This window comes from Pygocentrus nattereri, chromosome 7 (genome assembly GCF_015220715.1).
Source record: "Pygocentrus nattereri isolate fPygNat1 chromosome 7, fPygNat1.pri, whole genome shotgun sequence".
Classification (NCBI taxonomy): Eukaryota; Metazoa; Chordata; class Actinopteri; order Characiformes; family Serrasalmidae; genus Pygocentrus; species Pygocentrus nattereri.
The window spans coordinates 12,309,234-12,337,063 of NC_051217.1; the positions used below are offsets into that span (position 1 = coordinate 12,309,234).

Sequence of the window (27,830 nt, forward strand, 5' to 3'; positions counted from 1 at the left end):
TTATTTCTTTATCTCATGCATCTAGCCTCTGTCTAATCTGAATCCTTCTGTTTAATATTTAGGCTCGTGTCTTTAATCATAATTCTCACAACTATCATTATTATTGTAATTTATTTATTTAAAATGAATCTATCCAGTGTCAACCAGAGGAAGAAACTTTCTCCTTTTGAGTCTTGGTTCCTTTTAAGTGTTTATTCCTTTTGGTTTATGGGAGTTTCTTTTGATGCTCTTAACCTTGGCATGCTCGTTAAGGGGCTGGACCCAAGCTACTTTGTCGTATAAAAAAATCTGTCTGAATTTGGACAGTTTCACTTGAGACTTGAGGAGAAACAAATATATCAAGAGGGAAGAAAGAAAGCAGTAATTATTGCCTTGTTATACTTCTAAGGCTTTTATTCTTTGCTACAAGTAACAACAGCTTGTAACAACACTTTTTTCCACCCCAAATGAGAGTCACGGTTCCAGACTTTTCTGTAGCAACATCTTATTGCATCTGCTCCTAAATGCACTGTGTGACAACTTGAGTTCCCACACAGAGCTGTAAAGCAAAGTGTAAAATTGGAGCCGCCTACCTTTGTGCTTCTGCAGGGCTTTCTGAGTGGACTGCAGTACTGACTCGTGGAACTGCTGAGCAAACTCCTCTGCAGTGAAGCTCTCCCATGGTTTGGTCCTGCCATTGAGACTACTTGAGCCATCTTTAGGGTGCAGGGGCGGTCGCATACTGTTTAGCAGGCTGGTGGGCTTCTTGACAGGGAGTGCATCATTGCCTCTGCCTTTATCTGAATATGAGATGGGCACGGGAGGCTCCTTAGCTCTGAGTGGTTCAGGCAGTGGCCTGAGATGGTCAGGGGAAGCAGAGAGTTCAGTGGGGAGTGGAGGTCCAGCAGCTGGAGCTGGGGGGCTAGGGGGTCTTGCACTGACTGGGTCATTGGATTGGCCAGGAGATAAAGATGAGGATGGATCTGGAGAAAAAGATAGAAGGGCTGCATAATTAAACCACATTTTAATCAAGATCATGCTTTTGCTTTCCCCAAATTAATCAAATATAATTGACTTTTGGTGAATTAGCTAAACTTAGCTAATAGACTAACATTAGATATTGTTCTGTTATTGATTCTGGTACATTAAATCATTTCATGGTGGCAGACTTGTGTCTGTAGCCTATATTATTATTGCATTATATAGTTGCACTTATTATATTTATGTACTTTTACATGACCATTTTCCAACCTTTATTAGGGTTAATCCAGCAGTTTGTATTACTATGCCTTAAGACTGATCTATAATTATGTTTTTGCAGCTTAGTTTGAATATATAGACTGGGAAATTAAGGAAACTTTCATGATACACTACATAAAACTCTTTAATGAAAACAAAAAAAAAAATGGCATTCCATAATGTGGGCTCCTTAAACATTGAGCAAACTAATCATGACAATTTTAATCACTGTTAATCACATATTGGGTTTGTGGTATTCAGCATTACACATTAATACAATCAGATAACAAATAGGCCTTTGGTTGAGAACTGCCTTATCAGTATTTAGTGGGCAGGAAACTCTAACTATAGCACTGCCTCTATTTTTCTAAAAGATGAGTGCATTTAATGAAGTGTTAGAAGCTCTCATTCAGTTTTGAACATCTGGAGCTGTCAGTGTCCCTCCTCATAACACATACCATCTGGCTCAACAACACTGATGACACTGCAGTGAGCTGACAGAGTGAGCTGCTCTGTGTAGGTTTGTGGGTGTGAGCATGGTAAAGCTGAATTTTCATATTCTTGATGTGTTTATTTCCAAACAACATTCCACTACAATCAATGATCCCTAATTATAAGCTTTGGAGAGCATATCCACATTCTGCAGTTCAATTTAATTTCACCTACCTGCTAGTTTTCTGATTGTGGAAAAAACAGTAAAAGCAAGGACACCTAGGGAATTCATGCTGTTGCAGCACCACCCCACAGATGGCACATTGTGTTGTATCCATGTCTCAGTGGGACGCTGTGTTGGCAGTGAATGAGCAAAGAAGGCTACAGGTATGCCTAGCACATCGACTAAACAGCAGCTTGTTGAACATCATGCTGTTAACTAGCTACAGTTGACAGAAAAGCTAATATGTTCATTTATTTGTTGAAAGTAAATGACAACACAAGAGTAGGGAGTTGCTTGGTTCCTACAGGTCTAGATGCTTTCTTAAAACTAGGAAGATGCAAAAAATTGCCAAGAGTATAATATGCTTTATAATTAAAAAAAAAAAAAAAAAACAGTTCATGGATTAAAATGAAATGGGCTATCATTGCAAAGAATTATATCTTGGCAAGTGAACCTATCTTAAATCTACTGGATATGTCTCATTCTGAGAATATAACTAGTAAGATTACAATCATTTTTGATGTTTTTTTTTTTAATCTAGCAATTTATTTAGCAATTTTATCTAGTGAAAGTGCCTTATTCTATTGGTGGATAATTTTGCTTTTTGTAAGCATTATTCTTGAAACAAGCAAAAGTGCCTGCCAACAGAAGACAGCTATCAGAAAAAACACAAAGTAAAAAAACGCTATATTAAGTTCGTAATAATCGTAATACTACAGTCTCAAAATAAATAATCTCACTAGATTTAAGACATTTTCCCTTACAAAGATACCCTTTTTTGCAGCCTATAATTGCAGATATACAGGCTAAGAGATTTGCTATGATCCACAGTCCTTCAATGTCATTAGCAGGGCTTAAAGCAAGGAAAATGTATGTGCCTGAAATGTGTTCTATGATTACCAGGAAGTATGGAGGGAAAAGAGGTTCACAAATGTAGAAATTAATTGACTATGAACAAATAAACACTAACAAATTGTGCAAAATGAACAATGTATGGTAATCCAAGTCATTTCATGAACTTCTTACTTTTTTTGTTGCATAATAATGAAAATATCATAAAAAATCCCTTTCTTCCCATTCTTTAGACTTTTATATTGCTGTTTTACAGTGAATTATATTGTATATAGTGTAATTCAAGCCTGTGATATTAAAGATGGAGCTGCTTTGCATGTTTGCTATCTTTTAGCCTGAGATCTAGCTAACCAGCCTGGTTCTAGTTAAGAAAATTAGTTTGTAAAAAGCCCCCTTTAATCTTCAATGTGCTTGTCACAAGTTGTCAGCCCCTGAGTTTAAACAAAACTGGTTCTTACTTCATCAGTACACTCGGTGATCCAAGCAAGAAGCATTAGAGTCAAAGATTATTCCATTTACAGCACAATAATTTTTCATGAGGTGGCACAGTTATACAGTGTTCAGTTGTTGTGAGGTGGTCATAGCTGTGCATATATCAAGCATGTTATGACCAATTTGAACGTGGCTAAGCCATCAGATTTCAGGACTGGAGCTATCAATTTTAAAAGTTTCTATTTTTTTTAAATCTGGCACAATGCCAGAGATGTTTAAGCCATGCATTTAGATGCACATCCACTGTGGGAATGGGAATGTGAGAAGACTCACCTGAATGATGGGCAGAGGGGCTCTTGCACAGTGGGTAGGGGTTATGTCTGATAGTGTCTAGAGTCACGCTCTTCTGCTTAATGGCTTGCAGTAACTCCACCATTCTTTCATTCTCTGTCAGAGAGGGAGAGAAAGAACACATTAAAGGCAAATCTGGGAGGCACTTGGGCCACACGACTCAGAAGGGCGAGTGGCATGAAGGAATGAGTTTCAGGAAAATAAGTTTTGACAGGTAATGAAACTGTACTGAATTAACACAAAAAGCTATTAAAACTGTTAATGCATGTATGTATTTCAAGATTTTTTTTGTGTAGTTATGAATATAACCTTGGTGAATTTATTCACGTATGTGTACACTGTTATATGTATACTTTTATATGCATATGATGTTGGGTACTACTATAAAAATAATCTACAGCATTGAACAGAAAAAAAAAGTTTTGACAGGCAACAGTGAAAAGCACACACACAGCAGCATCCTGCCATTATGTAGGGCTTATTCAGAAAATCGGGTTGGATTAGACTAAATATAAAGCCACCTACTCTGAGCTCCTCAGTAAAGGTAGCAGCTTCATATCATCATTGTCCAAAAAAAGAGACATACAACTTGAAAATGGTAACTTTATAGGAGATGGCAAAAACATTCTTAACTTTTAACCCTCTATGGTATGATGTTGCCTCCAGGTAACATAACCATTTTTGACCTTTTACACTCAAAATGTACATCTTAAATTATGCTGCAATATGTTAAAGAAGAGGCAGAGCCCTAAGAAAACCAACGGCAGTGTTTTAATTTGTCTTTTTAATTTATGACTCTCCGGAAGCAATGCTAAATCCCTTTTTTTCACATGGTTCAGCTCCATCATCTCCCTCCATACAAAAGTCTTATTTTTTGAAGCTGTTCAATGTATTAGAAGTACTAACAATAAAACAGGGGTGGGCAATATGACATTTATCTTTCTTGTGACAAATTTCAAAGATTTCTGAGCATATTGTGGATGTCATTGGTAGCTAACGAACACCAACCAACTGCATGTTTCATTACAAAGACATCATTAGGCCAGTTTAACTGGTTTTATTTCAGTGCTGTATGAAAAATGCTGATGAGATAGATTGCTTATTGTCATGATTTTATTCTGATAACATGTTGTCTTATTGCCCCTACATGATGACGCGTGGGTGTTCTTGCAAGTAACAGTACCTCTCCTCTGCTGCGTGGTGAGGTGGTTGAGGCTGAACATGGTGAGGAAGCGTTTCTTATCCTCCAGCTCTGGACTGTTGTCCATTTCCTCGGGTGTGAAGCGGGTGCTGAGGGGGGGCAGCGCGGGACGCTTGATGGCCACAACTGGAGGGGAGGAGCTTCTCTCCCTCAGCATTCTTCTCCTCTTCCTCCTCTTCTGCTCCAGCAGCTCATCCCGTCGTGACACAGTGGTCAGACCAAATATCCGTAGAAATTCAACTTTCTACAGAGAGAAAACAGAGAGGTTATATCTGACGTCAACATCAGGCTCCTCTACAGAGTTAAAAAAATAAAAAACTTTTGACACAGCTCTCAAGGCTTGTAATTATCAGCAGTTCAGCCAGAGTAGTGTGTGAAGTGTTTTGGAGTGGGTTTAGTGTGTGCAGCAGTGCACTACCTCAGTGGAGTCGTCCAGTTTAAGCGGCGGCTGCTCGGACACTCTCCTCAGATGAGCTCTCACCTCCTCTTCATCACTCTCATCATACGAATCATCCAGCTCGTAGTAATAACCTACACACAACAGCACGCCTGAGCACATGCCAATACAATCCACTTATCTCTCATGCATCTGTACAAGCTCCCATTGTACAAATGGAGTCATTTTGAGTTCAGTCATTATATCACAAAATGCAATCAGTGCAAAGCTTCACTTGAGAACAGATTACAAGGTTACATTCAGAAACAGCACACATTTCTGCCTAAATGTGAGTTTTCCTATGTGGTTCTAGATCATATACATATCTAATACTACCAGAATGAGAATAGCCAGATTGCATTTTTTTTTTCTCATCACATATCACTTTGCACAGTCAGGGCAGAAAGACTTGATCTAACCAAAAGGTCTGAATAAGCAAGGTTTGTCATGCGAACAGGGCTTGAACAACATTTTTCTCTGTGACCCACCTTTCTCCCTGGCCTCTCTCCTCCTCCTCTCCTCCAGGTCCAGTTTGCTGACTGGCCTTCTGTGCTGCTGCAGGAACTCATCGTACACCAGCATGGACTCAGGTCCTGGGGGCAGTGGTATCTGGAGGCCCTTGTGGGCCCCGCTGCTTTTCAGACCACCACTCAGGTCTCCGTACTGGCTGCTCAGACTCAGGGTTGCCCTCTGCTGGTTTAAGAAGGTTTGTGTGGATTTCTCCAGCTCAGCCAGAAAGGTGCTGGGCTCTGAAAAGCCTGTGGGCCGAATGGGTGGGTATTTATCCAGCAGGTCCTTCCTACGTGGCCCATCGTCAACCTTCTCTGAGCCATAGTGACGATCAGGTTTGCCTGGAGGTGGTGGGAGCCGGCTGATGTCATAGTGGCCCAGACCTGGAGGGTCATGCGGGGGGCGCCGTGACTCAGAGGAGGTCTCAATAAGTGAGGCGGGGTTCCAAAGTGTGGTCGGCGGAGGAGGGACATGGTCTCTGTGCTGGGGCTTGGGAGAGATGAGAGGGGGCGGAGCTCCAAGATGGGAGTGGATGTCTCGATCTCGCTCTCTGCTACTGGGCTCATGATGATTTGGAATGGGTCTGGGTAGGCAAGAGACAGAGAAAAGACCAAAAATACAAAAATATTAAAGGGGCCATTACCTACAATTTCCATGCATGTTATTTTTTTTGCCTGAGGTCCACTTATGTATGGGTTTATGTATGAAACAGCCATTTTCATGTAATTTTCATATTTACATGACCATTTTACCTCTTTATCCCTACAAATATTTGGATTCATTGCTTGCAGACATAATATTCTTTGGAATGTTATTTCAGAGTTTAGGAGCTATATAAGAAATTGATCTTCCACTGATGCTAAGAGTTTGCAATAAGTCTGCAGAGAGAAGTGGTCTGGATGGATTTTGACACTAAGAGATGAGCAAAATATGCTGGAGCTAGGAAATGTGCAAGTTTTTGTGACATCACAAAAACACTGAACTCAAATGGGCTATTTTGCAGCTTAGTATCCATATATGGGAATAATACAGAGGCTGGATCTATGTTTTCTTCTCTCAGACACACACACATATACTGGGTAAGGCCGAGAAAAGGGAGGCTAATGATGGGGCAGTTGGAGCTCTGAGGGTAGAGAGGGGATTTGCTGGGCTCAGACCACACAGTGCTGTGATTCTCGGCTCCAGCTGTAGGCCTTTGAAGTGTGTGCTCATCTCCCACTGCAGGGACTGCTATTAGCACAGGACATATTCTTCTTCTGACAGGAGTGAGACTTCTTTTCTACAGAAACAGACAGAGGGCTAGAACGTTCAGGATCTTTGAAAAGATATTAGAAATGGATCAGAAATTTTAGATACTGTTTTCTCTTATTCTCTATCTTTTTCCACCTCCTTCCCAATATGTGTGTGTGGGAGAAAACTGGATCATTAAATCTCTCTCCAAACTTCAAATAAGCTAATTTGATCTGAGCGTACTCCCCTCTGGCCCAGCTGGCTATCAGACATCTGCAGGCCCACAGGCAGGGACAACAGGAGCACTGTAATTATCAGTCCGGAACACACACACACACACACACGCGCACACACACACACACACACACACACACACACACACACACATATATACACACATGCACACACAGACACACAGCTCCAAAGCCTTTATTACAGCTGACCTCTCTAATGCAACAAAAGCTAAGGCTATACAGCTCCTGAGAAAGGTTGACTTTAAATAAGGTGCAGAGACTTAGTTGTGAATTAGGGCTTATGGGTGACTGACCTTCTCTGAACCACTAGTGAGGTCTAGTCCTCACTAGGTGAGATAATAAACAGTGTTTTACTTGTGTTCCAACATTCATAACTGCTATTTGGCACTTTGCAAAATCAGTCCTAAGAACGCAAAGCAGTTCACCACCCAAACTGACAGCTCAGTCACTTCACAATCATACTGATATCAAAACCAGACAATTCCATCTCTTCCATTCCCATCCTTCCTGTTCACACTTAAAAAGCCTCTCTGCAGTGAGATGAAAAGTAAAGGCGGCAGTGAGCAGAGTGTAACAAACTTCACAGCATTCTAGATTCCCTCCCGTCACATCGCAGTGGCTGATTTACAACACACAGGGAACATCACACACAGAGGATAGCATGTCGCTGGGGTAAATGGGGGTTGTACTTCTACACCCATAGACATTAGGGAAAGTCTCAAGAAAAAGATGCATCCACAGGCATTTATAAGTAGTTGAGGTGGGCATTATGAAGATAAGATATTGTTATCATGATAAAATATATTACAAAATGCTTTTCTGAACATATCTTAGGTCGGTAAGAATGTTTGCCACTTGCATGGATCACTAAGAAAGGGGTTTAAACTGACATGGCTCACATGGCACATTAAGTTTTTACATTTTTAGTGAATTGTTAGGTCCATTAAATTAATTACTTTTATATTACCAATCAAATTACTTCAATACTACATGGTATCAAAATGAATTCCATGTGATTCAATATCAAATTTTAATACCTAATTAGTCCCAATTATTTCCAAAATCTAGATTGTGACTTGCAGTCTAAAACACAATGCATGTTCTAAACATCAGCACTTCTTGATTAGCCTGCAGCCTGCTGGGGTCACAAACACACGCCCTTCCAGCATCTTACACTTACAGTATCACAGTCAAGGCATCAGCATTAAAAAAGTTTGTACTCTACCTAGCCCTAATGACTTAACCCATTTTACTGTACGTGGGACAGTATGTGAAACGCTGAATAAAAACGTACTGTACAATGTAAAAAATTAGATCTTGGCAAGTAAAGACGTCTTAAATCTAGTCAATATATATTTCTCATTTCTTTCAGATAGCTGTAATAACATCATAAGATTGAACTTATGATTAATTTTGTCCAATTCTATTAGTAGATGATTTTACTTATTCAAAAATTATTTGCCGATATAAAAAGACAATTTCACAAAACAAAATGACACCTATAATAATAATCTCAGAAAATTCTTGCAACAATCTCAAAATGCTAAACAGACCTACCGATATATGAAAATATTTTTTTTTTGCAGTGTACTTTAATGGCATTTTTAAAACATTTTCAAGTGTCAAAAAATCAAAATATTGTGAGAAGTTTTATGCATCATGAATCTCCAAGTACCATGATATTCTCTCATTCTGCTCACCTCAATGTGTGCTATACTATATCAAACTGCTGCTCGAATAAGATTAGCAGTCATACCTGTGCCCATCTGTTCGTAGCTCTGCTGCTTCGCCTGGCCTGCTGATGTCTAGATGCTGCTCTAGAACCTGCTGGCGGAACTCAGACACCTGGTACTGTCTATCCTCCTTTTCTTGCCGTAGCTTCCTCTGTCTGGCTAGCCACCGCTCCTCCTCATTGGTGCGCTGAAGTGCCATGGCAGATGTTAAAGCACCTGCCCCTCCAGGACCAAGGTACATGCCATGGGCAGAGACCAGTGTGGGCACAGGATGGTGAGCGGAGCTTAGCGAAGGGTGGAGGCCTGGCTGGATTGGTTTAGGAGCAGCGAGGGTAGGCTCTTTGGTTTTATCTGGAGAATAAGGAAATAGTCAGGGGTCACAAGGGAAACTGCTCTTCAGTAACAAAAGATGACATTGCATGACATCAGTCACTGGCATATCTTATGGATCCATCCTCTATTTGATTTGAACGCTACATTCATCATAACTCTATGACATAACTGGGCCCAGATGAGGATAGGTTGCCTCGTCTCAGTCTTGGTTGTTCTCTGTGTTTCTTCCTTAGGCACTTGCAACTTGTGCAGCTCTTACTGTAAACTTGCTCACTTAGAGTCTGGACCATTCCTGGAAAGCTGTTTTGTGACAATGTAAACTAAAAAGCACTGTCCATTTTTTTAGGTGTTTTCAGGGTTCATATCATAACTATAAAATCATACAATATGTGGCATCAGACTGATGTACAACTGTAATGCAATTTTACTTTCCTGGGTATTACTGGGTATTTTTAAACAATAATGTTACTTTTACTCAAGTATATTTGAGAAAAAGATGCACTTTTTAGTCATTAAAATTTAGTTACTAATGTTTTTCTGTTTAATTATATTATGAATGTTGGTGACAGAAACTCTTCTGCTTCACAGTTGGTCACACCTCTGACTTTTTATTTTATACTAAGAAGGCATCAAAAAGAGAAGAACAGTGTAACAAATTTCACTTCCTATGTTGATAGATGCTAGCATATACATCTCCTAAAGTTAATCTATACTTTTTTCGATCTGTAACATAACTAAAGCTGCTTCTGGAAAGGTACATTTCAGTTGCGTCACTCTTTTCACCAAAATAACAATGTTTTTACTTCACTAAGTCTTTAAACTACTTTACTCACCTCTGCATCTGTCCCCATTGAATCAAGTAGGCAAGCTTTTGCTGTAGCCCTTGATCAAACATGACTGACCTGTTAGTGTGTATGTACATGCCTTACTGACAGAGTGGTCAGTGTTGGGCAAGTCTCAATAGGGCTGAATAATTTGGGGAAAATATCCAATAATTTTTTTTTCTGACCAATACAGGGATTGTGATTAAAATGTAATAATTTTCTGTAAATTAAGCTTTAAGTCCCTTTTTTGCCAAGAACATTTGCATATTCACTCTTTCAGACTTGAGGCTTCAGCGCTGAACGTATTGTGCCAGACTACCACTTAAATTGCAATTTTGATATAAAAACAATTAACTGTTCAGCCCTGCGTCTTACCTGGTCTATTGGGAGTGAGTCTCTCTACAGCCTTTACTCTGTCCTCAGCCTGGCCCCTGAGAGCATGCAGCTCAGCAAGGTAGTGCCCCTCCATGGCCTTGACCTGGAGCTCCTTTTCACGTGCTGCCCGCTCCTTCTGTCTCTCTAGCTCCCTCTCCCTCTCCCGTTCTCTCTCTTTCTCTCTCTCCCTCTCCCTCTCTCTTTCCCTCTCCCGCTCACGCTCTAGTTCCTTTTCTCTCTCTCTTTCTCTTTCCCTCTCCCTCTCTCGCTCTTTCTCTCGTTCAGCCTCCCGCTCTCGTTCCTTTTCTCGTTCCCGTTCTCTCTCTCGTTCCCTTTCTCTCTGACGAAGCTCATCCTCCATCTGGAGTCTGTGAAGAGGAAACAGACAAACAGAGAGAAAGAAAGGAACATTTTTATTGACACTTGAAAGTACAAATAGTTTGTGTATGCAAGACTGCGTGTCTCTGTACAGATGCATTTGTGTGTGTATTTACCTCTCAGACAGGCGTTCCGGTTGCAGACTGGATAGTGAGGCATGGCTAAGGTCGCCAGGGTAACGAACGCCTGGTAGGTGCATATGCACAGCAGAGGGATGCAGTGGGGGCAGAGCACCCCCAGCAGGCAAGGGGTAAAACTGAGACCTCAGAGCTGAAAGACAGAAGGGGTCATCCATCCTAAGAGAAAGAAGGAGAGAGACACAGAGAAAGAGAGACAGAGAAAGAGAGACAGAGAAAGAGACAGTTAGTCTCTCATGTGATTTCACTGTGGTAACATCATCAATCTGTGCTCTCCGTTTTCTCATAGGCACATTATTTTCCATCTCTGCCTTAATAGAAGTTGATTCTGCCTGTGAACTGACCTCAATCAGCCTTTATGTATGTGTGTCTACACAAAGTTTGGTATTCTGGGATACATTCTCCATGCCACCAATGGAGCAACATATGTAACACTACATACATACACAACAATGGTCAAAGACTATACTGTACTAATGTATATATGCCTGAATAGTACAGTATAGCTAAAACAGAATTAGCAGTCATCTTAAAAGTTTGTCACAAATATGGTCTGTTGGAAACATTTTATGTAAAGCTTGATGCAGACCCTTGCTCAGACCCTTTTTAGTGTTGTGTTACCTGTAGTGGGAGAATGAAGGATGGGGCAGATAACCAGGGTGGTAGTATGCGGCGGCAGCTGCAGCAGTAGCTGGGTCAAGGCCCAACGGCAGGGAGGGCATACGCATCTCCTCTGCTGTGGCATAGGGCCGGAAACCCCGCAGGTATTCTTCTGGCACACCAGCAGGGGGCATTGCATGAGGCACCTGTCTGGGCAAACTGGTACACAAAGAAAGAGGCAGAGAAGAGACTGGTGTCAGCAACACAGTTTGCATGGTATGCTAACTCTTTTCATTAAAGGCAGATAATAAAGACAAAAGTAACATTCTATCACTCATTTACTGCATAATAAAAAATAGAAGAAGGAAAAAACTGGGATGAGACTATGAATGAGGGGGAATGATAGGGGAAGAGTGAGTGATTAAGCTTTTAGGAGAAGGAGAGTGTCCAGATAAGCTAAGTGAGTCTGTAGTAAGAGCATAAGTGGATATGTGGAGGTTTAGACTGATACTAAAGGAGAGACTGGCACCAGTGAACATATGGAAGTAGTTCAGTTTTTACTATTAACAAGTTATTTAAAAAGATAGTTGACTATAAAACATTTACCATAGTTAAAGAAAAAAAGTGTTCTGGACATCTATGAGAAGTGTTTTACTAATTGTTTGCAACTGGCAGCTAACAGTATATGCTTCTTTTTGAGGTGATTATGCACAGCAAGTATTTTTCTTGTGCCAGTGATGTCTTACACAGATTGCTTTTGACAATGTAATTGGTTTAATCTCTTATGAAGTATTTCCAGGCTAAAGAACTATGTTTGGCATCATATTTAGCAGAAAAAAAACTGCTTTTCTGGACCATCCTCCTACCTCAGGGGTCATCAATTTTAGAACCATGTTTGAAGAAGACATTTGTGAGCATGAAGGACCTTTTAAAAGTTTATGGGACTGTCACATAATGTAAAACTTGTACACCAATTTAATAGCTCTTTGCAAAATGTTTACATTATGTGGATTAGGGGTGGGAATCTCTTGGCACCTCACAATTCGATTTGATTACGATTCAGGGGGCCGTGATGCGATTATAAAACAATTATCGATGCATCTTGATGCATCTTTTTTTCTATACAGGATCTCTTTTTTTCCCCTCACTGTGTGATGACTTGGTACTTTTAAAGTAAAGTATTTGTAATGATCTATAATGAATATACTTCCAATGTCTTTTATTAATAAATCAAATGGAAGTGATGTGGTAAAGAAACTGGAAGACTCTCATTCACTGCTTTTGTTTGGAGCACAATAGACGCTGCTGCCACGCATCTGTGATAAAATGCAGTTGGTTTCCTGGAACATTAAATCTGCATTAAGAGACTGTCAAACACTAAAAAGTTGCAAAGATGAAGTCGCTTCTCTTTCAAATTTTCCCATTCCACCTTAAATGGTGCCACAGTTACATTCGGCACCTCAGTCAGAATTTAAGGTGGAATGGAAATATTTGAACAAGAAGCTGGAGAATAAGAAGTGATTTCAGCCTCGTAAAACAGCTGAACGATGAGAGACATTTTAAAATAAGCTGCTCTACTTTTGAGGAAAACTTTTCTGGCGGGAAGAAAGCGGCTATAGCTGAGCTAAAGCTTAAAGCAGAACAAAGTAAGACTGTGTTTTTTCGTTCATAATTTTTTAGCCTATACTAGGACATTAACACACACTGGGCATTAACTGCTGTGGCTCCCAAGGTGGTCTGATATTTGATGAAAGGACAAAATGGCTCTTCTTCACATTTGGGTTGTGGCTCCTGACCTAACCTGGCTTTAATGCAGAACCGGTCAAATTTCTTTCTCAACCAGTTGTGTTTTTGTTATGTGCCGCCACAGACTTTCTAGGAGCTGCATGTACCCACTTCCAAGTTCCGCCCTTTGCATTCCGTCAACTTTATGTTATAAATGAAAATTTACAAAATCAATTTTTGACATTTGTGAATCGATTCAGAATTGTTCACGTCTGCATTGTGACGCATCTAAGAATCGATTTTTCCCGCACCCCTAATGTGGATGTAGATAAACATTAAAACGTTTCTTCATACTCATGTCTCATTTACAAAATTGGTTCTCCAAAGAAAAATCTCTTTAAAAGTTCTTTAGTTAAAGAAAATTGGCTGTTCATAGCATCACACAAAGAAAGAGAAAGAAGAGAAGCACAGTCAGCTGTGTGACCTCAGTTTGTTAGAGACCGTCAAACTCACTTTAGAGGCTGAAAGCGTGAATCCTGCATCACGGATCCTGGGGGCAGTCCAAATGCATACGGGTTTCCTATCAAGTGGGCTGGAACTGAGGGCCCTCCTTTTTCCTGAGCCGGAACTGCCTCGGGCCCTAGCCGGTCCCTGCTGACCCCACGAGGGCCCGACTCTGACTGTGGGGGAGGAGAGAGGGACAGAGAGACAGAGTTAGTTACTGTTGTAGAGATACTGGGAATGACACGGTTGTCTGATTAAATCGGGCTCACAGCAAGTAGCAGTTCAAAGACACAGACACACACAGACAGACAAGCACATGCACAAACATACACCTGCTGCCTGGCAACCAACTCCTCTCTCCAGGAATGTTTCCCTAAAAACACTTTTAAGAAGAGCCATGTAGGTCTGAAAGACATCGCCTCAAACCGTGAAGTTAACCTTGCTGGAAAAAGGGAAGGAAAAGTGAAAGGGGGATTGTAATTCTAAGTAGCCATAATAATGTATGCAACTGATGAAGGTTCATCCTCGTCAGATTCACACAGTGTTTGTGTGTGAGCCTGAGCCAAAGATGGAGGCCATGCCTCCTTTATCTACACAAGCAAAGATCTGGCAGATGCTCTGAGAAGAATGAGTACCCATAGAGCCATGGTGAAGGAGATAAAGAGGTGATGGAGAGGGAGAGAGGCAGAGACAGACAAAGTGAGAGCTGATGAAGCAAAGAGCTGCTGTCTGAACACCCCAGGGAGACTGCTGACAGGTAGAGATGGAGAGAGCCAGCACTCGCACCACACAGAGGAGGAGGGGCGGCAATGCCCTCTCAATTGGAATATTGTGCCCCTTCAGCTTTGTGTTTCTATTTTATTCTTCAAGGTAGTCTACCCTTTAGACTACACTCACAGAAATTATGTGGATTTCTTAGCTGAGCAAGCCTTTTAGACTTTTCAGTGAATAGTATATTATATATGAATAACATTTTAAGCAATATGTGACATATAGCTGCATGCTTTTTAAGTTTGGTTAATTTCTGATGATGTATTGAATGCTTATCATGTAAACTTAATCTTTAATGGATCTGGCAGAGACTGCTGAGACTTAATAATAGCTACTATAATAAACAGGCTGTTTTTACCTTTTTTCTGTCACTTAATGCTCTGTGCCATAGCATGCTTAACTGTCAGATGTCTAAAGAGTATTTTGAGGTATATCTTGTATGTGTTGCTGGTATTCTGCTGTTTGGTTAATATTTTAATTTTAACACATTTATAGTAGGGTATGATGTAGCTAGATGGCTAAATTTAATGCAGATAGCAAACAAAATAATCAGCTATAGAAAAGATAAGCCTATATTGCAAGAAATTTATTGACTCAAGGTTGCTGTGCCCCTCAGTGCATTCTTTTGTCCCCTTGCCTAATTAATTGGGCTTGAAGAGGGTGATATAGAATGAAGAGTTAAGCTGTGGACTTCTTCCAGCAGCAGAGGGGGCTGGCACAGTGTTAGAGAAAAGCATTTGAGTGTCGCTCAGCTGGCTGTGCTGGAGAAAAGCCCATTTAGAGCACCATTACCTCTGCGCTCCTGTCCAAGCCAATGACCCGTCCCCACTCAACACTGCTCACATGTAATATTAAATGCCTCCACTGCTTGTACTTCCTTCCAGTCAGCCTGCCTCTCTCTCAGGCTTCCCTCCCCTACACCCCCCCCCCCCCCCCCCCCCCCTCAGGCTGCCCCCCCACCCCTTAGCTTCATGTTGTTTAACGCGCTTCACTTAGCAGCGAGGCGGCCCACATGTGCCCCCTGACCCCCTTCCGCCTCTCCTGAGCACCCCTCTCCACTAATGGCTTTGTAAGCGCTGGCAGGGAGGAAAGGGGGGGGGGGGGGGGGTGCGCTGCTTCTCAATGTTCAGCCGGCCAGAAAAGTGCTTCAGATATGTCAAAGGAAGTCAAAATCACAGAGCAGGCAGGACAACCTGAGCCACGTCTCGAAACTCAAACGACAGACCCCCTTTCCTCCCCCTCGTGTCTGCATTTATCGACCAAAGGGATCAGGCAGACTGAAACCTGGCTATTAGCTGTGCTGCTTTTCCTTTATTTGTTGCGTGGCTACTGACATTTAGCCGCTGCACCCCAGGCTCAATGAAAGCCATAAAGCAGTATTAGAGGAGCGTTTGAGCTTTTTTTGGGGGGGTAGTGGGGGTGGAGGGGGTTGGGGTTAGCAGGTTGCTGCTGCCTTGGATCATCAGTCCGCGTGTTCTCGCTCTCCTTCGCTGGAAATTGACAGGGCGTCGGTTTCTATTTTTAAACGACATCTGTTCAAAAGACAGTCAAGGGAAAAAGAAGATTTGATGCTTCTCATGCGTGTGCGCGCCTGCTCCTGATTCAATCGCTCCCCACTGCGAAGTGTTAGCAGCGAGTAAAGTCTTGATTGCTTTTTAATTTGCCTCATTAAGATGGCTGTGCTCGACTCTCTGCCGCGAGGAGACTGTCTGCCACGAGCTGACAGAAGATTGTGCGGCCCCCAGGATTACTGCACATCAGCGTTCTCCATCTACAACTTAAAGGACCTATTTCATGAAAAACTACATTTTCCTCACTCAAACAGTTTAATGTATGAGTAAGTAATACGTAAACACTGTTAAAGTTTAAAAATTTAGTATGCACTCTCCAGAAAATACAGTCCAGACATGGAAACTAAACTGCAAAATTTAAATGAATTATTTTTGTGATGTCACAAAAGCCGATACATTTACATAACCATCCATTCAATCAGCAGCTGTGTAGCTCTGTCCATTCACACTGAAGTCAGCCTGGACAGTTTTCCGCATGAGGCACAATATTGGATGGCCAATCAGAACAGCAGCATATAGAACATATAGAAAGTAGTACAATAAAAGTACAATAACAAAAACAGCCTGTTTAATTCTAAAGTATAACAAAGGTTGGAAAATGAAATTACAACTTTTCTGGTTCATAAAAGCATGAGTGAATGTTAAAAATAAATAAATAAAAAAACAAAACAATAAAATAAACACAAGTTAAACTTTTGGATATTGGTCCTTCAAAATATTACATTTTCACTGTCAGAATATTCATAAAATGGCACTTAAAAGGTCAAGATTATGGGTTTGTTGGTAGAAATTGTCTCAAAGTGATCTTAAACAAATGGAAGGCCAGATACTGTTTGATAAAAATATCACTGTCTAAGAATCTCAGAATCTTCAGTACATAGAATTTGACCTTTGTGCCCTCTGCTGGCCATTTATTTATACTGCACAGACATGATCAACCTCTACGCAGTTTGCTTTGTGTATGTATGTATATGTCTCTCAGAGCTGGCAGGTGTGTGGTGGGCCAGCCCAGATTAAAAATGAAAGAGCTGCGTGTTCTGTAGGAGCCTGGGGCCTGCCTACTGCCTGGCCCTGCTCTGCTTTTGTGTCTTTTGTCTACCAGGAACTCAGGCAAAACAAGAGATGACTCCTCTGAAGAGGCACGACCCCCACTGTAGCAGTGTGCTTATTTACCCTTCCACAAAAGCAATACACACAAACAACAACAATAACAATAGTTATAAAAATGCAATAAGACTGAAAAGAAATGCTTAATTGCTTTACACATTACTACAATCCAGAAGCTTCTCCAAATAGGAATGAAAGCAGCTCTTTCACTGGTTGAGTATGTGTGTTCTTCATTCTCTGCCTAAAAACAAAAGGGTTCAGGAACTCTCACCTTTCCCTGACCTGAGGACTCGAAGGGAAAAATCGCTCTCCACTTAAAAAGAAAGCATCTACATGCACAGGCTACATTTCATACTGTGTGAAGGCCTGGTCCTTTGCCCTCTCCAAGGGGAGGGGGTGGGAAACCTCCGTGCATCAGAATGGTATTCATTTGCGTCACTCAGATGGAGCGATAAATTCAAATTGCCAATTAAAAAGCAATTACAAGCTGCAGCAGCAAAACGACGCCCTCTCATTATAAACAAAACAACACACCAAGACGGTCTTTTGCATCTTCTCTCTCACTCCACCCACTACCTCCACCCAAAACACACATATACACACACACAAGGCACACCTGGGGCTGCTGTAACCTCATACACACGCGCGCACACACAGATGCTGCAGCCATTCACAGTAAATTAGGCGTCAGACAGGCCCTGGCCACTGAAGGGGTGACTGGCCCTGCATATCAATGCAAGTAAATGTCGGGGACTCCTTGCTTCTCTCTGCGTGCTTATGCAAGCAGAGCCTTGGGTCAGGGTCCAGGAGAGGCAGGCCAGGCAGCCAAGCCCCAGCTTAGGCACTAATTGAATTGACAGCTTAGGAGGGGGAGAGGACACTCACTGGGGGAGGCCTGGGGAGGGAGGGGGAATCTAACTCAAATGATAGCGTGACCCCCTCACTCAGCGCTGATTAAGAGTGAAGAGCAGACAGAACGCCCTTTGTTCAGAATGCAAGGGGTGTGTGTGTGTGTGTGTGTGTGTGTGTGTGTGTGTGTGTATTAGGGGGTTGAATGGAGCTTGGCTGGGCCTGATACACCCACGCTTTCCTAAGCTCGCCCTACTGCCCCTGGCCTAGCTGACCCCATGATGGTGGGATGGCCCTCCAAGCTCCAGGGAACATACAGGAGGATCCCTCTGTCCCAAATTGACTCTTACTGCAATACAAGGTGACCATTTTCATAGTTTGACGCCTGGGTGTGGTGGGAATTACGGCTAAGCAATTTGGACTTATAAACATACGTATCTAATTACTTTCTAGGTTTATTTGTCATCTGCTGCCCATGAGCAAAAGTTAATGTTTTAACTATTTTGTAGTTTTATTGTTGCATACTGTGTTGCAATATGCCTTGCAATGCATTTATAAACACACTGGCGCACTTTTGATGTGACCTGGGCCATATTATTCTGAATATACAGGGCTGTGCAAAAGTGAGAGACTACACACACATCCTCCTGGGTGCTGAAGCCTATCCCAGCGGTCATTGGGCAGAAGGCAGGAAACACCCTTGATAAGCCATCAGTCCATCACAGGGCAGACACACAGACAAACACATTCACAGTATAATTAGTATAGTTGATAGTAAATACTATAGTATAATTAATGAGAATAATCACTTTACTGGGAAGGACACAAAGTGGCAATTGATTAATTAAATCAGAAGATGAATAAACAGATAACTAACAGGATTAACACAAGTGCTTGTTAGTTTTCATGTCATTTATTTATGTGAATAAACACGCTTATCAGTTCATTAGTTTAATAAACAGCAGTTAGTACAGTTAATTAGTATATAAGCTGTGCATTAGTGACAAACTACAATCAATGACACTCTGTTAACATGTATTAAAGTGTACCAAAAATATTAAGTTGTAAGAAATTAATGAATAACTTATGCATAATGAAAAGTTATTAGCAAATAATTATCAATAAATTTGCGACCCTAAAGTGTTACTAATTTATCATTTGCATATTACAGCCTTCCGTAATATCAGTATTGGAAATTATATCAGTATTGGAATAAATATTGCTCAGCCCTAGTATGAATGCAGTCTTTTCTTTGTGCTCTGTGTTAACTTTGTCTTTGTGGATAGCGCGTAGTCTTACAGTGACTTCATCGTCCACTCGCTGCCTGAGGGTTCCAGCTGAACTCTAACCTCCTCTGGAACACTGGGCTAATGGAGCTGGTCACATGGGGGCAAAGGGCAAAAACGAGACAGGATGGACAATGGCCATGGCTGTCACTAGCAGTGAGCCTGTCTCCAGGGTAATGTGTTGTGGCTGTGTAGCGGTGGCCACCATTAGCCAGTGGGTGCAGATAAGAAGGATTAGAGGATTGCCATAATCCTTTACCCCTTATCAAAGCAAGCGTGCCTCTCTTACACTGAGAGAAAGAGAGAGAGAGAAAGAGAGAGAGATAAAAAGAGAAGGAGGCTTGTGGAAGGGATGCACTTGACTGCTGGGGTCTGGACATTGGTGTGAGGCGCAGGGGGGAGAGGGCACAGATGTTGGCTGCCGTTGAAGCGGTCAACTCTATGGCCTGCTGGCATTGTTTAACGTAAAGGGGATGGGTGGGGGTGGTGCCACTAGCTGTGTCACATGTACATATGTCACATATATTCTGCCATGCCACGGGTTACAGGCCAGCCGTTAAATCCGCTAATCCCCCAACAAATATCTGTGTGTGTATGCACTACACAGCAGCTGCAACCCTCAGCATATAACCCTTAATGAAAGCCAGACTAGTTAAGCTTGAATTTAATATGATGGAAGAGAAGAATATAGAAATAGCAAAAGGAAAGGAAAACAGAGAAAGAACAGACATGTGTGGACACAGTTTTGTGCTCCCCGCTATTTGTGTTACCTCTCGTACAGGACGGCTCTCACTTCTCCACAGGCCGTTGACAGTTTTAGTGGGGGCGATAGTGACCACAGGTGGGGTGCTTGACACACTGTGGCCTCCAGGAGGCACGATCACCGGACCCAGGGGCCCCCTCTTGGGAGTGCTCACTGGAGAACTGTGGTTAGTGGCTGGAGATGAGACTGGAGATGACTCACTGCTGATAGAGGAACCTGCTGAGTGGAGATGGAAGGGAAGGAGGATCAAGAAAGACAGAGAGAGAAAGAGAGAGAGAGGGAGAGAGAGGGAGAGAGAGGGAGAGAGAGAGAGAGAGGGAGAGAGAGTGGGAGAGAGAGACAGAGAGAGAGAGAGAGAGAGAGAGAGAGGGAAGGAGGGAGGGAGGGAGGGAGGGAAGGAGAGAGAGAGAGAGAGAGAGAGAGAGAGAGAGAGAGAGAGAGGGGAGAAAAGGGATTAGTAACTGCACTTTACTCCTATCTTTCAAAGCTTTGGTCAGATACAACAGAGATACAAAAATGATGTCTATCAGGAGGCTCCTTCTTGTTTTAAGTGCTAGATAACTTGTGCAGCCTGCCAGAATGATTAAACGCAGGAAACCACATTTTCTCAAACCGATACTGTCATATGCACACCCACAAAATGATCACTGCAGTGGTTTCATTACAAGCTAACCAAAACTCATCAACAACGAACAACACCAGAAGTGCTCTCTAACCTATTAATCTGTATACCTAATACGACTCAAAGAGTGGAACTGGTTCTTGTGTTTCTGTTTAGGCTGATGACAGACAGAAGAGAAAGATTTAAAAACTATGAATGATTTTAACAAATGCATGTCTGGTTTGTTTCCTGAAATTGGATTGAATCGTGTTTTCACTGCAGCTGAACTGCACTAGCACTTGAAACAGCTCAAGAGCACCACTTACAAGCAGTCTTGGATTGGCTGTTTCAGCCCACAGGTGTGACTGCTATATTTCCACATGCCCAAAGGAACTGCAACATGAGAGTAAACGCACCAGTAGGGTAGGCAATATGACCATATTTACTGTGCTGTTGTCATTACTGTCACACTATGTTACAATATGAATTTTTCTGAGCATACCATCAGTTAGCATTGCAGTCAAAACCATTAGATGCCATTCTAAGTCAAACCCAAGACCTGAACACAGCATGTCTGAATAAAAAACAAGACTTTGCCATAGTTGATTCTGAGCCATGAGGGGTTTCGATTCAAACAGACTAAAGATCATACAAATGAAAGCCTAAAACCACTGGCTACTCCTATACCCTGTCCTTCAAATCAAACACTTTACTGAAACAGGTCATTCTTTAACTAGGCATGAACAAACACTAAAAAAACAGATTCAGATATATCTATAGATTAGTCAGTAATGGATCTGTGGTCTAGCAGGCAGGCAGCTGAGTGCAGGGTGGGGGTATAGGGGGTTGCTGTGGTGGGGCTGCAGGCAGTGCAGCACTTGACAGAGAACAGCAGTGGTTAAAAGGCTGCTCATACACATACACAGGGCACAGATGGAAGGCCCTGGGCAGCCATTAGATACTGACAGTGATTGTGGAGAAGCAGCAGTCCTGTGAGACTCATACACTGCTCACACTTACTGCATCACCCACACAGTCATAGGGAAGAGGATGAAGCACATGGACAGAAGGAGACATGGAGATGTGCAAAATGAGAGAGAGAGTGAGAGAGCGAGAGAGAGAGCAAGAGAGAGAGCGAGAAAGAGAGCGAGAGCGACGGGGGTGGGAGCAGAAACGAGAGAGAGAGAGAGAGACTGAGAAAGAGAGAGACGGGGGTGGGAGCAGAAGCGAGAGCGCGCGCGAGAGAGAGAGAGCGAGAGAGCGAGACGGGGGGTGGGAGCATAAGCGAGAGAGCAAGCGAGTGAGACACGTGGGGTGGGAGCAGAAGCAAGAGAGAGAGAGAGAGAGAGAGAGAGAGAGAGAGAGAGAGAGACAGGGGTGGGAGCAGAAGCGAGAGCGAGAGAGAGAGAGACAGACGGGGGGTGGGAGCAGAAGTGAGAGAGCAAGCGAGTGAGACACGTGGGGTGGGAGCAGAAGCGAGAGAGAGAGAGAGAGAGAGAGAGAGAGAGAGAGAGAGAGAGAGAGAGAGAGAGAGAGACTCGTTCCTCCCTCAGGGAGCCTGTGGGGTTGGGTCACAGTCTGGTCTTATGCTTAGCCAATCACAATCCTAATTGCTGTAAACCTCTCTTTCCCTCTCACTCATTCTGCAGACCACACTGTTCTCTCTATCCTTACCCACTCTTACTGTCTCCATCTTTCCATTCCCTCTTCCTACTGCCTGTCTACACCCACCTTCCCAAGACAATACAGTGCCCGTGATCTGTCCTGTGCTTCATCACTACTCTTCGTGTTCCTCAACATCACTGCAGCATCTGCTCAATACACACTCTCTCTATACACACATTCAAACTGGGTCACATCACTTACTCAGCTATCTTCTAGAGCATTAGTGCACACAGTTAAGGCTGCACAGTTTGGGCAAAATATCTAATTTGACTGATACTGTGACTGGGGTTTAAACTATAGAGAGTCCAGGTAATTTTTTTTTTTTTTTAGCCAAGATGATGTAACTTTTCTGGCCTGAGGCTTGAACACACTGTACGCATGTAGTGTGCAAGATGCCCAGTTACTTGTTGTTCTGTTATTCACATCATGTGGGTGCATGTCTGGTTGCTTTTTATTTATCATAGTCCTCTACAGGCAGTTCAAGCTCCTTTCATTAGGGTAACTCTCTCCACTTAATACTTGCTATCAGTGATGTAGGCTGTAACTGAAGAGTTTTATTCCAAAACACTGTGTATCCATTTGTAATAATTGAGGATATAAGGAGTTCTGAGGAGAAGAAAAGAATACTTTATGTTTAATGGTAAACACATTTGTATTTCTTTAATAAAGATGGTATTAAACACAAAATAACAATTATTTACTTGTGTAAAACCCATTCCCAAAAACATACATCATGAAAAAAATGTTGAAATTTACATTTTGGAACAAAATACTCAAAATACAGTTGCGATTTGCAAATAGTACTCTTTCAGCATGAGAAAACATCTATGAATTAACTGGAGTGTTGCATGAATTGTGTGATGTAGTGATCTCTGACCAACAATAAACACAGATTTATTAAACCAATGCATGCAACTTTGTACACTGTCACATTTTTACTGAACAAATTGTTTAAACGACTACAGACAACATACTTTAACGCGCTACATAGAGAGTAAATGGGTCAAGTGTCAGTCAGTTCACCTGCAAGTTGAGAGAAAAAAAAAAAACACAAATTATCCTCAATATACTCAATATGGCTTGACCAAAAGAGATTTCTATGGTCCTAAGACGAAAAGCTGTTAAAGCTCATGAGCCTGGAAAAGGTTACAAAAAGACTTGCACCTCAATCTTATATTGTCCACAATCTGGAAAATATAAATGAAAGAAACCACTGCTACTCTTGCTGAAAGCGGACTACAGGTCTCCTCAAAAAAGTGACAAGGAACTCTAGGATGACAGCTAAGGATCTGCAGGCATCTGCTGCACTTTATAAAATCTGTGTTCATGACTCTACCACAAGGAATACACTGAACAAGAGTGGCGTTTGGTGGTTATCACAGTGGAAACCATATTTAACCAAAAACTATGGGCTGTATTGCTTGTTAAATAAGGATTTACCTTTGATGAACATCAGATCACAGATTAGAAATTTAGATATCATTCAGATGATTCCAAAAAGTTTGCAACTGTAAGTTTATGTGTGTCGTGTTAAAGGTCACACTCACGTATGCAAGATAAGACATAGAACCCCACTTCCAAAAAAGTTGGTACGCTGTGCAGAATGCAAATAAAAATAGAATGCAATGATATGTAAATCAGGAAAACCATATTTTTAAAGGAAAATACTACAAATATGTTGAAACTGAGAAATTTTATTGTTTTTGGAAAAATAAATCCCAATTTTGAATTTTATGCCAACAACAGGTTCCTAAAAAAAGTTAGGATGGGGGCATGTTTACCACTGTGTTTCATCACCTCTTCTTTTAACAATACTGTAAGCGTTTGGAAACTGATGAGCACCAATTGCTGTAGTTTTGAAAGAGAAATATTTCCCATTCTTGCTTGATATAGGATTTCAGCTGGTCAACAATTTGGGGTTTCCTTTGTCATAATTTTCATTTCATAACCTGCCAAATGTCATAATGTGTTTTCAGTGGGTGACAGGTCTGGACTGCAAGCAGGCCAACTTAGCACTCAGGCTCTTTTAATGTGGAGCAATTCTGTTGCAATACATGCAGAATGTGGTTTGGCATTATCTTGCAAAAATAAGCAAGACCTTGCCTGAAAAAGAAATACAGAGATTTCTCCAGATTCTCTGAATCTTTTAATGTTATGTACTGTAGATCGTGAAAAGCAAAAGTTCTTACTATTTTACATTGAGAAACGTTATTCTTGAATTGCCCTATTTAATCATGCAGTCTTTCACAGAGTGGTGAACTGCTCCTCATCTTTACTTCTGAAAGACTCCGCCTCTCTGGGATACTTTTTATATCCCGTCATTTTACTGACTTGTTGCCAATTAACCACCAGGTGTTTTTTTTTTAGCATAACACTATTTTATTAGTCTTTTGTTGCCCTCGTCCCAATTTTTTTGGAAGTTGTTGTTGGCATTAAATTCAAAATGGACATATATTTTTCAAAAAACAATAACAATTCTCAGTTTCAACATCTGATATGTTATCTTTGTACTATTTTCAATTAATGGTAGGGTTTAAATGATTTGCACATAATTACATTTTGTTTTTATTTACAGTTTGCCCAGCATCCCAACCTTTTTGGAAATGGGGTTGTATGTAAAAGCATAGATATCACTCATGTTCCCAGCCTATGTGCTGTTGTAGCTGTGCAATCAGTTGTGCTGAGTATGTGTCTCCCCTAGCATGGGCTGGAAGGAAATGCTGTCATGGTGGGAGTGAGCCAGTAACATCAGCAGCAGCAGCAGCATTTTTACTCAGCTAAGCTTCATTCACTCCACACTAACCCCATCACTCAAGCTTCCTGCCTGTCAGTATTTCCAGTCCATACAGCTGTCCACACCAGCCAACACTGTTCCACTGCAGCTATAAAACCTTAACACGGCCTTTTCTTATATACATGTACACATATCAAACACTTTACAGATGCTTTCAATATATCAGTGCCGCTGTAGTCCATTTTATTGTTTTCTCCAAATAAACCTCTTCCACACAAGAAAGGAAAACAAAAAAAAGCCCAGAGCCACTTCAGAACTGGCATATATTAAAAAAAAGCTCTTGGCAGGTAACTGGGATGACTTTCCTTACGAACAGTAGCAGTGCTCTCCACCCTCTTCACAGCATAGGATCATCCACACTAAATGAGTATAGAGAAAGAAATTCATTAAACGGATGAGAGCTCTTAATATCCTAGCAGGGCCCTTTTCTCTTTGAGTCCTCATATATCTCTCACATGGGGAGTGTTTACTCTCAGAGAGCTTCAGACCTGGCCACTGAACTCCAAACCCTAGGGCCCAATTCACTGGAAAAGCCCTAACACCAGCATTTGATTGAATTTTGTCCTTGTCGTCCTAGAAATCCAGTCATGTGGAGCGACTGAAACAGCGGTGTATGGTGAAAGAGCTACCATCACACACACTGCCTTGTGTAATGCACAACACTGGTCTCTAGTTAGCTACTACAAAGCCGTACTACAATACATGACATGTTAAAACCATCCTGTCCTGGGGAATGCCATTAACAGCTGACATTTCTGAGGAAGGCTTTTAACTGCAAAAGCGACAAAGTCGATCGTCAGAGGAGGAGCAGGTGGAGAAGGAGAGATGGCATTTGCCAGCTTGCTGGATGGAGTAATTATAGAGCTGTTGCTGACTAAAAGCTGTCATTAATGATGTATGGGCTGGATTCAACCTGTGGCTACTGAACAGGTCCTTTGGAGTAGCTAACTGTCTATCTGTGGATCACAGGCTTAAATGATCTAGTGTATTTTACAATCATCCTACATTTTATACAGTTATGACTTGTGAATAAAATCATCTGTGCAGCGTTTACTTGATTAAACTCATGTAAATTTACTTTCTTGATGAAAGAGCAAAAAAATTTCCTTTGATGAAAAGAAAATGTACTCCAGGTTTATGCTGCATTCCACTTGGCTTGGAAGTGGGAAGTCAGAGTGAGTATTGTTAGCAACAAGTTAGCCAGCTAACGCTATAAATAATGACTTTATTATTCATGCATTACCATTCCAGTGATCTTCATGGTCAAGTTTAACCACCTGTTGTGTCTACAAAAGCAAATCTCATTAAAAAGTAGCAATGTGGTCCTTTATTGCTATTGACTGTATGAGCAGCCATGTTGATTTGACATCATATGCTGAGCTTGAAGTAGAGAACACCATCCTGACTTTCCAAGCAGGAATTTTTCAGTTATAGGAGTGTTTTCTTTGATTTTTCCTTGTCAGAGGTGGATATTTCAGAATTAAGAGCTTCAGTTAAACTGTCTAGGGAACTCATATTGTTTACTTTTTAACTTAAGTACTTTTAAAGGCTTCCTAGCTTATCTTTTTGACAAGAAAGTATTTGCCATCTTTTACAGGCTATCACAGTAATTGTTGGACCACTTTATAAAACTTTTCTGTCTACTTAAATATTCCATAATAAATGTTAGATTACTCAATTGCTAATATAATCAATAATGCCAGCTTTTATCCTGAGCTACAGCCACCAAGGTCAGCTCTGATGCTTTGTGATCTAGAGGTCGTATAAAGCATTCAAGTAAGGGTCCAACCTGCTATCTTTTGAACATGTGAGAGAAAAATGGTCAATGATCTTATTCGAGTTCAAAAAGGTCAACTCATTTTTCCTTTAGAGAAAGATCTAAGGTCAACTCTTGTTATTTGTGGCAGCAAAAGAGAACGGCTGAACCACTGACCTGACCAAGAGAGAGAAGAAAGAAGGATGAAGAGGTGCAAGAGGGGGTGGATGACACGAGGCAATGGAACGTTGTGAGGTGAGACAGAAAGGAAGTGTGTCGTGTCTGCACAACAGCAATTAGTAGCCTACTCCCAGCTTGGGCAGCCATTAGTCTGCCCTCTCTCACTCAAGCAATCAATACACACTCAGAGCACAGAGCCTTTTAATACAGCCGTCACACCTCAGAGAGCAAGAGCAAGAGAGAGATGAAGAAAAACAATAAAAAGGCACTTAAAAGTAGTAAATTTTAAGTGAATGGAAAAGCGTGAAGAAGTGAAGGGTCTGCAGAACAACTAACATATAAGGCTTCTAGTTCCACATGTAGAAATAACGTGCCTGAGACAAACTCAGTAGAAAACCAAGTGAGACATGTTTCAAGTGAATGCTACACACAAGCTAAATCCCTGCTCAGATGTACTAAAAAAGCAAAAAGATCTCTTTTTGTTGACCTGCTGAATTTTATGGATGGTAAGGGTGAGAAATCTTGCACAAACTCACTGTGTTCAAAGTTTTTCTTTTTTTTCTCTGGTTCACCTGAAAATATACTAAAATATTCTCTGTGTTGTGATGCTAACAGAGAGAACAGAGAGAATGCACCAGTAGTGTAAAAGCAAAAAATACGATCAAAAACTATGAAAACTGTGAGTTTTAATTCACATTTCACATACTGCACTGCATTAAATCCAATTTAAAATGCCTAA

The 27,830-nt window shown here is 41.5% G+C and overlaps 1 protein-coding gene across 7 annotated transcripts in view; it reads right to left on the reverse strand.

Moving 5' to 3' along the window:
• Positions 1-27,830, reverse strand: part of gse1 (Gse1 coiled-coil protein) — a 290,232-nt gene that overhangs the window by 4,159 nt on the left and 258,243 nt on the right. For 6 of the 7 annotated variants that reach the window (XM_017709354.2, XM_037539721.1, XM_037539725.1 and 3 more), the window contains 11 exons: positions 20,103-20,314; positions 13,758-13,924; positions 11,541-11,738; positions 10,899-11,078; positions 10,405-10,772; positions 8,896-9,223; positions 5,634-6,238; positions 5,128-5,240; positions 4,692-4,953; positions 3,491-3,604; positions 573-962 (listed from right to left, as the gene is read on the reverse strand). In XM_017709354.2, the coding sequence (XP_017564843.2) occupies positions 573-962; positions 3,491-3,604; positions 4,692-4,953; positions 5,128-5,240; positions 5,634-6,238; positions 8,896-9,223; positions 10,405-10,772; positions 10,899-11,078; positions 11,541-11,738; positions 13,758-13,924; positions 20,103-20,314 (2,937 nt within the window). The remainder of the gene's footprint in view (positions 1-572; positions 963-3,490; positions 3,605-4,691; positions 4,954-5,127; positions 5,241-5,633; positions 6,239-8,895; positions 9,224-10,404; positions 10,773-10,898; positions 11,079-11,540; positions 11,739-13,757; positions 13,925-20,102; positions 20,315-27,830) is intronic. The other variant, XM_017709438.2, reaches the window with a different exon arrangement.